At 32.4% G+C, this 14,051-nt stretch overlaps 1 protein-coding gene across 2 annotated transcripts in view; it reads right to left on the bottom strand.

The window, feature by feature from the left end:
- Positions 1 to 2,608: 2,608 nt before the first annotated feature.
- Positions 2,609 to 14,051, bottom strand: part of GKAP1 (G kinase anchoring protein 1) — a 94,819-nt gene continuing 83,376 nt past the window's right edge. For both annotated transcript variants that reach the window (XM_043927194.1, XM_043927195.1), the window contains exons 9-13: positions 12,593 to 12,694; positions 8,819 to 8,882; positions 5,924 to 5,994; positions 5,341 to 5,418; positions 2,609 to 2,934 (exon numbers count right to left, since the gene is read on the bottom strand). In XM_043927194.1, the coding sequence (XP_043783129.1) occupies positions 2,887 to 2,934; positions 5,341 to 5,418; positions 5,924 to 5,994; positions 8,819 to 8,882; positions 12,593 to 12,694 (363 nt within the window). In that variant the 3' untranslated portion in view covers positions 2,609 to 2,886. The remainder of the gene's footprint in view (positions 2,935 to 5,340; positions 5,419 to 5,923; positions 5,995 to 8,818; positions 8,883 to 12,592; positions 12,695 to 14,051) is intronic.

The raw sequence follows: 14,051 nt of genomic DNA, 5'->3' as shown, positions 1-14,051 counted from the left end.
TTATCCTCAGTTCAGATCCTCTTTACCTCCTGTTTCTACTATTATAAAAGCTTCCTTGATATTTTCAAATTTATTCTTCAATAATTCCTATTACATCATTGCCTTTAAATCTTTTTAAAGGACAACTTTGGTTACATCACTTCTCTGTATATAAACTTTTAATGGTTTCCACATGCCTACCAAATTATGCATAGATTTCTTAATCTAAAATTTCAGATGAAGGGTAGCTATCCCCAAACAACCTTTCTGGCTATCTCATTAATTTCCTATGCTCCAGGAAAAATAAAGACACTCAATTTTCTCAACACATGCCTTGCTATCTTTCTATTCCCTGAACACATACATCGCTTTTCCTTTACCCCACTTTTTAAATTTTCCTTTCTCATCAAACAACCTTCTGCCCTTTAAAACTCTTTGGGAAAGCTACCTATTAACCAATTAAAACATTATTGTTTTAAAAAGAATATAAAATACACTGAACAAATATACTCTTACTTCCATATAATTGTTATGGAATCTACTGTATTCTATCTTGAATTTTAGTTACTTAAGTGCTATGCTTTTATTCATATTAGACTGAAAATAATTTGAACGTAAGAATGACATCTTACACAGTTTTTTACCCAATACTTTCACTAGCTGTTCTCATTTGATACCAAATTTCATGCTGCAATTTCATGCATATTTAGCATGAGCCAAGGCCACACAGCTATACTAGAACTGGGACTTGAACATAGCCGTAGTTCATAAGTGCTGGCTATCACTAACACACTATAGAAAATGTAAAAAATACCACAGAAGCTATCTAAAATATTTAAAATAATAACATGTATTTTCTTCTGTACCCCAATAGCAATTTGAATATATCATTATTTACTGGAATATTTTATGAATATTTCTCTATATTTCTATTTTCTTCCAATTGATTGTGGACATATTTACATCTCAAGTACTTGGCACAGTGCCTAGTACATAATAAGCTATCAATAATTTCACTGAACATTCAGGAAACAGAAAAGAATCTGAGGAATGGTATTTAATAACACAGAATGCCTGACAAATCAAACAGAAGAATTCATTAACCGATCACTGACTGTCTTTTCTATCTCTTACTAAAGCCTTCTCTGTTGAGACATTGGCCTGGAAGTAATAGATTATCCATAGGAGTGGATACATAAATAAAGGGAAAAAAATTCAGGGGGAAAAACAAAGTCATGAATGCAGTACTCCTGAGAATATTCAAGGCAAAAGAGAATAATCAATGAAATTTTCTATGTGCCCAGGTAATTTTAAACTACATACACACTAGCTGTCGTCATTTAGTCACCAAGTCATGTCCGGCTCTTTGCAAACCCATGGATGGTAGCCAGGCTCCTCTGACCATGGAATCTTCCAGGTAAGAATACTGGAGTGGGTTGCCATTTCTTTCTCCAGGGCACCTTCCCAACCCAGGGACTGAACCCCCATCTCTTGTGTTGCAGGCAGATTCTTTACTGTTGAGCGACCGGTGAAGCCTGATATTCACACTAGTAGAAAACGGCATATTTATTGAAATATTTGCCAAGCACTGTGCTAGATGTTAGATAATGTACCAAATGGATAGTGTACAGGTAGCTAATCAAAAGCAGATGATAATATGATGGGCGCTGGTAATTCAATTATAATGGAAACTATACAAGTTCTATTGAATAGCTTGTTTATATAAGTCAACATGAGAAATTTGATTTTGTTCATCACTGGGTAGAAAAATATGGTATCATGAATTACCAAATATAATTAATTAATTAGGTTCTGAGGGTACCTACTCTTAATCAAAGGTAAATTAGAGGGAAATTATCTTAAAAATCTTTACTACTTTACCAATTAATTAAACAAATAATTATTTAACATCTACTTTGAAATCCACATAGAGAACTAAACATTGAGAACAGTAAGTCACAGTTATGGAAGAAGCCAGACATATAAGTAATGATGACAAAGTATTTTTTCTGAAGACTGTCATGAAGTGGAGTCTTTCTTATAACGCTGGTTTTGGAGGCCAGTACCAGTATTTACGTGTTTATCTTTGTTATAAAACAAAAAAACTCTCTGGATTTTAATGAATCATATTTGTATTTCACTGACTACACTAAAAAAAACCTCAATCCCATAAACTACTAACTCATTATACCAATGAAAAGTCTACCTTCACTCCCCCCCAGTCAACACCCTTCCTATTCTCAGTGTCACATTTTGATCCTCAAGTCAGACTATTCTTTACATAAATATTTCTGCCCAGATTTTGCTTATTCTGCCTGGGATGCTTCTCAAAAAATTTACAGAAAAGGTATCCACCCTCCAAAAACCATCTCATGCAAGTTTTCTCAATTTCCAAACAAGGTGAAATCACACTCTAATATGTATGGTAATTATTTTTGGTAATCATTCCTACCCCCATCTTCTGTTTTGCCTGAACATAGGCCATTTGGCGATATATTGTATGTCCTATAAGGTTCAGGATGGACAAAGTGCTAGGTAAATATTCAGTGAGCTGAAATCCAAGAAACTGATTGTGCTATGAACAAAAACCACACTTTCACATTGTTTCTGAAATTTAAAAAACCAAACATATTAATGGAAGAGTAAATTAATTTTATTGACTGATGAAAAACTAAAGTGATAAGAAGTATGAATAGTATACAATAATCAGTGAGTTCTGCTGGAATTCTGTTTTTCTTCTTTTCACTTTAAGCCAAAAGGACATAAAATTATACAGTTAGTGAGCTAATCATTTTAAATTTCTTCAACAAAAACTGCATAGTTCAGCAGTTGCACAGCATTAAATATATACATTTTTGTAAAACCCTGAAAGTTTTCCTTTTGTGTTGACCTCAAAGGCTAATGGAATCACCTACACTGGTCGGATTCAGAGTTTCTTTTCCCTTTTCTGCCACCCTGCAAAGAGAAATAGGGTAAATTATTTAGAAAGTAACATTTTGGAGGGAAGTTTCCTTTTAAGAATAAATGAGATCAAAGGCATTTTTGACTATGAAAAGGAAGGAACTTCTTTTTGAGTTTGTTGCAAATTTGAATTAACAACTAAATTATTTTTACATGGCTTTTATCAATGGTTAAAGTAGGTTGTAGAAAACAGCCATCTATCTGAATTAGTCTGGACTTACTATGATTACCCGTATCTTATTTTTTAGAGCTCATCTGCACTGTCCCAGATCTTTTTAAAAAATAAAAATTTTGATCTATGCTAAAATAAACAACTTGCTCCATATGATCAGCAAATTTGGGGAATTGCTTCGTTACCCCTTTGGGTAATTTGATTTCCAATTCAAGTGTTGTATAGTTCTGTTCATGTAAGAAAGCATTAGAAATCTGATTTTGTTCATCAGTGGGTTGAAAAGAATATTATACTTTTCATATTGCTCAGTGACATATAAAAATCTGTATTTAATTTGCCCCAAATGAAACTCTATCAATGGTATTTAACTTGAGCCAAAGAAAGAGAAAGGGAGCTTAAAAGCCAGAAAGTAATTTTTCATTAATTATTTTTAAAGTTAACATTTTCTGCCTTACTCTGATTCAAAAAGCAAATATTTTAAAAATATGAAAAGCAAAAAGGTACAAAAAAGAAAATTTAATCATCCATAACTATTCTACCCTCCATTTTAACTATAAATAATGGTTTGATGGGGGCTTCCCTGGTGGCTCAGTTGGTAAAGAATCTGCCTGAATGTGGGAGATCTGGGTTTGATCCTGGGTTGGGAAGACCCCCTAGAGAAGGGAATGGCTACCCACTCTAGTATTCTTGCCTGGAGAATTCCATGGACAGAGGAGCCTGGCAGGCTACAGTCCATGGGCTCACAAAGAATCAGACATGACTGATTAACACTAATGGTATAAGGTATTTATAATAATTTAATAATCTTTCATTTTTATAAACTATGGCAAAGATACCTAAACTTAATCACTAGAATCACCTAATTAGTAATATTTTAAAAATTCTGATGCCCAGACTTTGTCCCAATTTATTTATGATAATTAGGAGTGGGCTAAACAATCTGTAATTCAAAAAGTTCCCAAGAGATTCTGATGATCAGCCAAATTTGGGAATGACTTGCCTGTGAAAGTACATTTCTCAGAGTGGTGGTTATATGAGGGGCACAAGGAACCCAGACCCATTTAATAATGTTGGCAGCTTCTCTTTGTTCCATCCTTTTTCTGCCTATAACTTCCCTCTCAGAGTTCAAAAACATATCTATAACAACCTTCTTAAAAAAAAAAAATCAAATAAAGAATGCTATTACTCACTCCTGAACAAATAAAAGCTTTGAAAAGATTTATCCAGAGGGAAAAAACCTGAAGAGGTTATGTAAAACTTGAGATGTATAATGACAGGTATTAAAAACAAGATTTATTTCCTGACAGAAGGGAAATAAAAAATAAAGTTACTAAAAAACTTTCCACAAGGTAGATACTCACTATACATATTTACCAATGTTATACAGCTTAAAACTCTTACTTTGCTTCTAAACAAGAGTTTTTTTAAAAATAATAATAATCCAACAATCCTTTTCAAAGCTTCCCAAAGGGAATCTTCCTTCCTGGACTGATGAGATGTCAAAAGCTAGAGCTAAAAAACTTTTATGTTCTCTTTCAAACTTTTTTGACTATGACTCCACATTAATTAACTAATTTTATATCATGACATAGACACATATACATATGTATACACAAATATATGTGTTTGTATATATTCACACATGTACACATATACTGAAAGAAAGCCATGACATTATTTATGGCTTCATCCAGAAAAAAATACTCAATGCCAGCTTGTAAATGCAGAAGAAATGATAGAATTAGAAAAATCACTCTTTTGCAACTACCAAAATAATAACTGTTACAAATATCATCAATGGATGCTAAAACCATTGAGTAAAAAGAATATTCACACAATCTCAAACTATAATATCACATATTATTTATTGATTACAAAGGGGGAAGATATCTTTACCATAAGATATCTAAAAGATACTGCTGCACCCCAGTGATCAAACTCACAATGTCACGGGAGGAGCATCACTATGTACCTTCCCTCAACAGGATGCACTGGCACATAACGCCACATCATCTGTGTAGCACCAAAGACCACGCTGAATTACTTTAGTTATTGCTGTATACACCAATATCTAGAGTAAACATTTTCTAATATGTAAACTACATAACCAATAATAACAAATTTGGTGAATAAACTGTGGCCTAAGAATAAAATAATGCATTTATCCTCACATGTATATATCTATTCTAAATGTATTATTTGTGATGAAAACACTTACAAAAGCATACCTGATATTTGGCTAATTCTGCTTGTAACACTTTCACTTTAGATCTTTCTTGTTCTAATGCAGCATGAAGTGAAGTTACCTATAACCAAATATTCAATTAAAAGAGACTTTTTTGATCAATACTCTTTATTTCTTAACACTTATTTGCAATGATGATTTTTCACTACTAGATTAATGAGCATCAGAAGAGAACCTCTCTCCTTACATACAATTTCAATTAGGCATTTTGCTCAGCTGTATATTATAAAGATAGGCAGGACAAGTTCACTGTTCTAAGACAAGATCACAGGATAAGGATGGGAAGGGGAAAAAATCAAGTACGTGAACACGGGAAATTCTATCTGCCCTTTCTATCCCTATATTCATAGTCCACATCAACTAAAATACAACCTTATCTTCCCCTATTCTTTAGGACATACACACCTCTCTTAGCACAGTAAATAGAATCTTCATTCATTTGCTACAGCACGGCACAGTGATAATGAAGTATGGTTTAAAACATATTTTTTGCAGTACTGAAGGGCTGTCTTTCTGTTTAGTCAAGTTTCCTAATTCAGGACAAAAGAATAAATAGTTTTCCTTACCTGTATTGTTAGCTCATTCTTGATACTTTGTGATTCATCAACTTGCAGAAGTATTTCTGCTTTATCTTTCACTGACAAAAAAGGAAAAATAGCAGTATAATCTTTTCAATCACTCAGATACTTTAATAATACTTTTTGGTGAACCAAGACAGCAGTGCAGTCAGGCAAAGATTAAATTGTCCTCATACTTAATGACTGTATTCCTGAACCTATATATAGCTCTTTATTTCCACTGGTAAATTCTGATCATTATTATCACCACAGCAGTTTTCATTGGAAAATTTACATTTTCCATGGTGGTAAAATATTAATTGTACAGATATGATAAAAGATTAATTTTTTCCATCTATACTAAAAAGGATAAGGACAGAGTAAATAAAACATTTCACATAGGGAAAAAAACTTTAACTATCTAGACTAGTCAAAGCAAGATTTTAAAAACAACGTAGCGTGGTTTTTTTGTTGTTAAAATTGTCAATGGTGCATACTCTAAGGCCCACAAAAATTCTTTTCATCTGACTTTTCATACCATTAAAGCACTATCAAATAAATGTAGCTCATATGAGCACAGTTAATCATGTAACATCTATAGTTTCAGAACTATTCACTTATCTAAAGGTTTTTCCCTCTTTAGGAAAGCAAGAAATCTCTATCACCACAGCTCTTCCAATATAACAGTGTCATTCAAATTTTTCCCAGTTTGACATGCACTAAGGTGAGATGCTGTGTCAAGAAACATATCACACTCTCTCAAGACTCAAACTGAGAACTTTTACAAATTATACTTTCTACTCCTTCATCCTCAGAATTAAGCACCCTCATTGAGAAACAAGTGATTTTTAACAATTATGTCATATTTTAGCTACAGTTTTTCTGTAATGCTGTTTTGTGTTTCAAAGAGACTGATACATCAGAGAACAACTTGAACATAACATGAATTGTATACTTGTTTTAAGCACAATTTCGTGAATACAGAAAACTGCAGCCATGCACACACCTGAAATTACCTACCAACTATTTCAGTTCACTATGTGAAGAACCACACCTACTGTCCATCCTTCCATCACTTAATAGTAACAACACAAGCTGCAACCCTTCTAAAACCAACTTCTACAGCAAACTTTAGGTTGTCTTCAAAGTAAAGTGCCATATTTATTATAGTACTATGTGTTTAACCATTTTAACATGAAAAAAACTTACTTTTTAATTAAGTTCCCATTTTTTTTCATGTCACTGATGAAATCTTTAAATGTTGTATGCTAATTCCATTTTCTCTATAAATTTTGTGGTCTTTATATGATTTTGTAAAGGTTAGTGATTTTTAGGAACACATATTGTATTATAATATGACTATATTTACATTTATATTTATATTATAAATGCTAACATCTGTATACTCTAATGTACCATATTTTTCATGTAATAGTTCTATATAAAATTATTCTACTTGGACGACTTATAGTATGGAGTATGGACACTGATATTACTTATGGTAGCCATTTTAGTCTATTTTTGATAATAAGTTTTTATCAGTTAACTTTCTCACTTTTCACAACTGTTTCCCTAAGGAATATTACTTTATTTTTACATATTTAAAAATCATACATCCAGTATTCAATGATACCCTTAATTTCTTCAATTAGAAATATATCTTGTAAACATTATTTTATTTTCATAACGTTATTCATGAAATGATCCACATGGAGCTCAGTGACATGCATAAATCTAAATTCATCTCAGGATGCTGATGTCTAACTTCAAATAATGTCATTTCCCATTATTATTTAACTTCTATTTTATCATAGTTAAGCTGTGTAACAGTTAAGTTACATTATAAAAATGGTAAAATTATAAAAAATGTTTGACTCTACTTTAAGACTATCTATTCTATTCAATTGGACAGGATTTCTGGTTTTTACTCATATTGTTTTAATAACTGCTATTTAATATAGTTTAAGTTTTGGTTGGACAATTCCACTCCTACTATCTTCATATCTGAAACAATTTTAGGTATCTTGATTACTATCTTTTAAGGTGTGGTTCATAAATTCTTAATTTCTCAAGTGCTATACAGTACTCACAGGAGCTATATTTGGGATTTCATTAACATTTGTTAACAAGGGAAATTGTTTGTTACACTTAATTTCATCTATTCATGTCTTTATGTCTTATATGGTTCATCATTTTCTTTTACAAATTTAATACAAACTTGTTCTTAACGTAAATTTTTCACATAGCTTTCAAGACCAATGCCATTTGGTATACATATTCAGAAATGCAGCTGATTAGGGGAGTTTCATATAACACCAACTTTACTAACGTTATTATCTCTGCGGCTGCTGCTAAGTCGCTTCAGTCATGGCCGACTCTGTGCGACCCCAAAGACAGCAGCCCACGAGGTTCCGCCGTCCCTGGGATTCTCCAGGCAAGAACACTGGAGTGGGTTGCCATTTCCTTCTCCAGTATTATCTCTAGTCATTTTTGATTGAGTTCCTTGGCTTCCCACTGGTGATCTATAGCCTAAAGTTTAGAGTGGCCACAAAAGTATGAAGAGTGGGGACAGGAAGACAGGGGGAAGGAAAAGCTGAAATGATGATAGGCCTTCTCCTCTATTAATAAATAGAATCTTAAGAAAATGTTATTCCTGTTTTCCCTCTAAATGTGGTCCAATAATTCATAAGAATTGAAATTTCAAGAGTTTCTTACTTCAATAGTTGTAAACTTGTGTAATACTAAGGTGCTGTAAGAGAGACTTGCAATCCTAAAATTATCAAAAACAATCCAGTTTCTACCATTTTGGGAAATCTTTTATTTTGTTGAGTTAATAAATCATACATCTTGGAAAGTTACCTTCAAATATTTTTAAGATTAATTCTAAAAACAGAAATCACTTACTTTCACCTTCCTGAAGCATTTTCAATAACTGTGCATTTCTTGCCTTTACTTCTTTATACTTTGCCTAATAATCAAATAAAAAGGTTTAATTTTTTAAAAAGTATATGATGTGATAAATGCCTTACTAACAATTTATGGAACTATGAATTCTAGACTTGCGCAAAGACATAAATTACTTCTGAAAGAAACAAGATGAAGGAAAATGTATTCAGAAATATTATTTAAATCCCCAGTATAATAATATATATATATCAATATTACAGGTGACTGAATAAATAGAGTAGAATAAAAGTGGAGAAAAGAGAATAAAACTAAATTTTTCTTTAAGAGTCACTTTTCCTCCTTGAATAAAATCCTTATACAATTCAAAATAATTACATGAAAACAAAAAGAAAAATGATGCACAGTTCTATACAGTACTATACTAGAACTCTGTATCTTTTCTATAATTGCCACTGTTCAATATGTGACTGCTAACTACTAGAAATGTAGCCAGTGTTACTGAGAAAATGACTGTGAATTGTATTTAGTTTTATTAAGTTAAAATTTTAATTTATTTAACCTTTACTTATACAAATTAAAAAAATTATTTTTATTTAAAATTCATGTAGCATATTAATTTTATACCACATGTAGTGGTTACTATACAGTACAGTTCTGTATTTGCTCAGTTAAGGCTTTACTAATCTTTTGTTATTTCATTAACTAAATACTGTTAAAATAATTTTTGGCTGAAATGAGTAATTTACTGAAATATTTTTCAGTTATTTTCAACTTTTAAAAAATGGCTTCTTTTCAAACTACACAAATGACACAATTATACATTATAAACAATTTAGGAATTGTATTCCCACATTAACATCCAGATTCCAGATAATTTTCCCCCTACAGTACCTTTATTCAACATATAGCACACACTGAACTATTTATAAATATTTAATAAATACATTACAGAAAACAATATAATAATTATAGAAATAGAGGAGGTCAAAGAAAATAGATCAATATAAGAAACTTGTCATTTCTTCTCTCAACATGTACACAGATATGTACAGAAGTTACCAGATTCAAAAATCTTCCTTATAAAACAAATTTGATGTATTTTAAATTAAGTCCAGCAGATGACTTTTACTAGGTACTATGTCCAGTAAATTGCTGAGGATAAAGCAATAATGTTATTCAGTGATACTGCAGACAACACACTGAATGGAAGCAGCAAGCACAGTGAACATAAAAGGTTGTAGGACTTGTGGAATTTTGAGAAGCTAGGAAATGAAGGGGGGAGATAAGTCCCCAGAAACACAAAAATATGAAGGGAAAACATACACAGTCAATTACAACTGTACTCATTAGGAATACAGAAATGTATCTACTGGGAATACAGAACTGTATCCATTATGAAATTCTCTCAGGGCTTCGATCAACGTTAATATCTCATCAAACTGTTTCTTGAGCTCAAGCCTTTGTCCAAGGTTCAGATCAGGGTATATAGGGAGGCATATCGTTAGTTACTCTTCAAGGTCTAGCCAGTTCATAAAGGAAAGATTGTAAATGAGCAAAATTATCCATGAAAATTCTTTATACATAGTTTTGCATATATAGTCCTGAACAGGAAATATATTAATATCTGTGAAAACCTAAAAGTATAAAATCCTAGTACTATGCAATTTATAACAACATATGGAATATAGTGTCCTCATTAGTACTTTTAACATCATGAAAAAGAGAACACAAAGTTAAATACACATATGTTGTGACTCCACAGGGTCCAACACAGATGTTCAACATCCTGAACATCTATGCCCACATCCACAGCCATTTCAAACTCAACATGTCCAACTCAACATGGGATCTGTTAGTTCCCATTTCCCAAACCAGTTAAAAACGTGTTCTTCCTCTTAACACTCAATACCTGTTAATTATGTTACCAGATTTGTCTTCATTCCAGGTCTTAGCTAGGTGCATCATCTTCCACAAAACAACTCTCGGGTCATTTTCCTTCTAAAACCTTTACTGCCCTCTCCTTGTCTAAAATGCAAATACCTTAATAATCTCACCTCAACTAACGTCTCTAATCTCTCCTACAACTTCCCATTTCTCTACATGTCAGCAACAATGCATTTCCTCCCATTCTCTTCCCTTTGTATGCACTGTTCAATGTGGGAAAACTATCTTTTTTTTTGGGTGAAATCCTTAGCAATTTTCAATAGCAGCAACAGATTCATTCCTGTTTCTAGAACACTCTGTCAAATCTGTCACAAATTCTGCATTGTACTGCAATTATTTACATGATTTATTTTCTCCATTAGACTACGAGCTTCTTACTAATTCACCTTTGCATTCACTGTACCTAACTCATGGTAAGTGCTCAACAAAAGCAAAATAAAATATAAATGACAAGAAAAGGGAGAAGTGGGTGAAGTTCAGGAGGGTTTTTAACAGGGATGATTCTTAAAGGCATGAGTACAAGAGGAAGGGAAATGTAAGAACCATCAGAGCTGGAACCTGACATTTTTTTCTTCATTAGTACAAATATAGGGCCCAGAAAAGCACTTGGCATATTATAGGCATTCAACAAATAATCGTTGAGTGAATAAATATTACTTCAAAAAAAGAATGCTACTTGAAATGAATAAGAGATTTTTTTAAAGCCTGACAAAGGAGAAGAGTAATAGTTTTGTGGTTAAAATAAACTGTATAAATAACATGTGTTGGTGAGGATATGAAGAAACTGGTAACCTTATGCATTGCTGGGGGAAAAGTAACATGGTGCAACCGCTATGGGAAAGTCTGACGGTTCCTTAAAAAGTTAAACAGAATTACCACATGAGTTGAGAGTAGCATGACATTACATACACTATCATGTGTAAAGCAGACAGCTAGCGGGAAGTGTTACTCAGCACAGTGAGCACAGCCTGGTGCTCTGTGATGACGGAAGGGTGGGGCGGGGGCATGCTCGAGAGGGAGGTAAGGATGCACACATGGAGCCGATTCACACTGCTGTACAGCAGAAACTAACACAACACTGTAAACCAATTACAGTCCAATTAAAAACATTTAAAAATTTCAAAAAAGTTAAACACAGAACTACCATATGATCCAACAATTCCACTCTTAGGTATATACCAAAAGAAAGGAAAGCCAGGACTCAGATACTTGACATCAATGTTCATGGCTATATTATTCACAATAGCCAAAAGATGGAAGCAACATGAGTGTCCTTCAACAGGTGAATAAAAAAGAGTGGTATAAACACACAGTGGAGTATTATTATTCAGCCATAAAAAGGAGTGACGTTCTGCTATATGCTACAACGTGGATATACATGTTGAAAACATTATGGCAGGTGAAGTAAGTCAGACCACGAAAGGACAAATACCATATGATTCCACTTATATGAAGTACCTAGAACAGGCAAATTCACAGAGAGTAGAGGTCAAGGACTGCAGTACAAGGAGAAATAGGGAGTTCAATGGGTACAGAGTGTCTGTTTGGGATGATGAAAACCTTCTGGAAACAGATAGTGGTGATGGTTATACAACACTTAATGCCACTGAATTATACACTTAAAAATGGTCAAAATGGCAAATTTAATGTTATATCTATTTTACTATGATAAAAAAATATCATTTAGATTATATATAATCAATGAGCTGAAAACCTAAATAGCAGATATTATTTCTATCAAATATTAAACATATTTGCATATAATAAAAACAGAAAATGTACAAATTTATAGAATTTTTTAGTTTACAACACTAAATATATACAAACCTCCCACTGAGCAATCACATTTTTCAGCTTCTGGATTTCAGCATCTTTTCTTTCAAGTTCCAACTTTAATCTTTCAATTCTTCCATCTTTTAGAACTACTTCCTAAACAGGGAAAACATCATTTTAGAACTAAGATAGTTTTATCAAGTCTGATTTACAATATCCTTTATGAAAGGTTTAAGAGGGAAAAAAATCCCAATTTTAATTCATTTTCTAAAGCAACCTAAACTGTTAACTACATTTCCACTTGTATTCAATTTTACAACTGTAACTGTGGACAGTACAAGCAAATAAGATATTTATGTCTAATCTCAAACTACAAATATAACCTATAACAATATGAGAGCTTTGAAATATTTCCATCCTGGAATAAACATACTAAAAGTGGTTTGTGACAAGGTGTTATTAGTTTATCTTAAAAACCTAATAGAACTGAAAACTTATGAGAAAAGTACAAAACAAATGATAATACAAAACCCCAAATTAGTTTTTTCATTATATCATCAATTAACACATATAAGATATAGTAAGAAAAAACATTTTATCCTGACAGCAATAAAAAAAACCCTAAGAATAAAATTTAGTAATTTTCAGGATCAATGAATGATAAAATATTGAAAAGGATAGAACAAAGCATGTTTGTAGATGGCAATACTAAATATTACTTTGTACATTCAATAAAATTTCAATAGAGTTTTCTTCTTTGGAACTTAGCAACATAGTCAAAATTTTATCTGGGAGAACACAGGATAAAAACAAAAGTTGATGCAGTAGAATGTGCCTATCAAGTAATTATATACTATACAGCAAAAGTGATTAAAATAGCATGTCATGGTGCCTAGGTTGACAAAGCAATGTACCCAAAAAGGAAGTCCAGAAAGAGACTTAAGAATTTATTATAACTAACTATAATATTTTAAAGTGAGAAAAGACTGAATTACAGAATAATGGTAGGATATGGGACAAATGGCTAAGTGGGAAAAAATCAAGTTAAATCCCTGCCATCTTAATTTAAATGTAAAAAATCAACCAAAAGTCATACTTCTTAAGAATATATATCGGTTCTCTTTATCTAATGAGTAACACGGCAACATAATTTTATTCCAAAAATACTCACTGATTCTGTAAAGCAATTAACCTTCAATTAAGAAATAAATTAAAACAAAATGCTCATTGAGCACCTAGCTGCTAGGTGCTGGGTGTACAACAGTGAACAGAACTGAAAAGATTCTTGCCCTCATGGGATTTCTCTGGTGGAGAAGGCAGAGATTACATTATGAAATGCTGCAATTAGAAATGGAGTTTAAGCAATGAAGAAAAACATAGTGCTATAAAGGGAATAATGTGGGTTATTCCCTAGTGGATCAGAGCAGCTTTCTCTGAGGTCCTGACACTTTTAAGATGAACCTTGAGTGACTGGGTTGGAACTGCCTCAGTAAGAAGTGGAGGGAGGTAAGAG

The sequence above is a fragment of the Cervus elaphus genome, chromosome 16, assembly GCF_910594005.1.
Source record: "Cervus elaphus chromosome 16, mCerEla1.1, whole genome shotgun sequence".
In the NCBI taxonomy this organism is placed as follows: domain Eukaryota; kingdom Metazoa; phylum Chordata; class Mammalia; order Artiodactyla; family Cervidae; genus Cervus; species Cervus elaphus.
The sequence above is the reverse complement of the archived record's forward strand: the minus strand, read 5'-3'. Positions and strand labels throughout refer to the sequence as shown.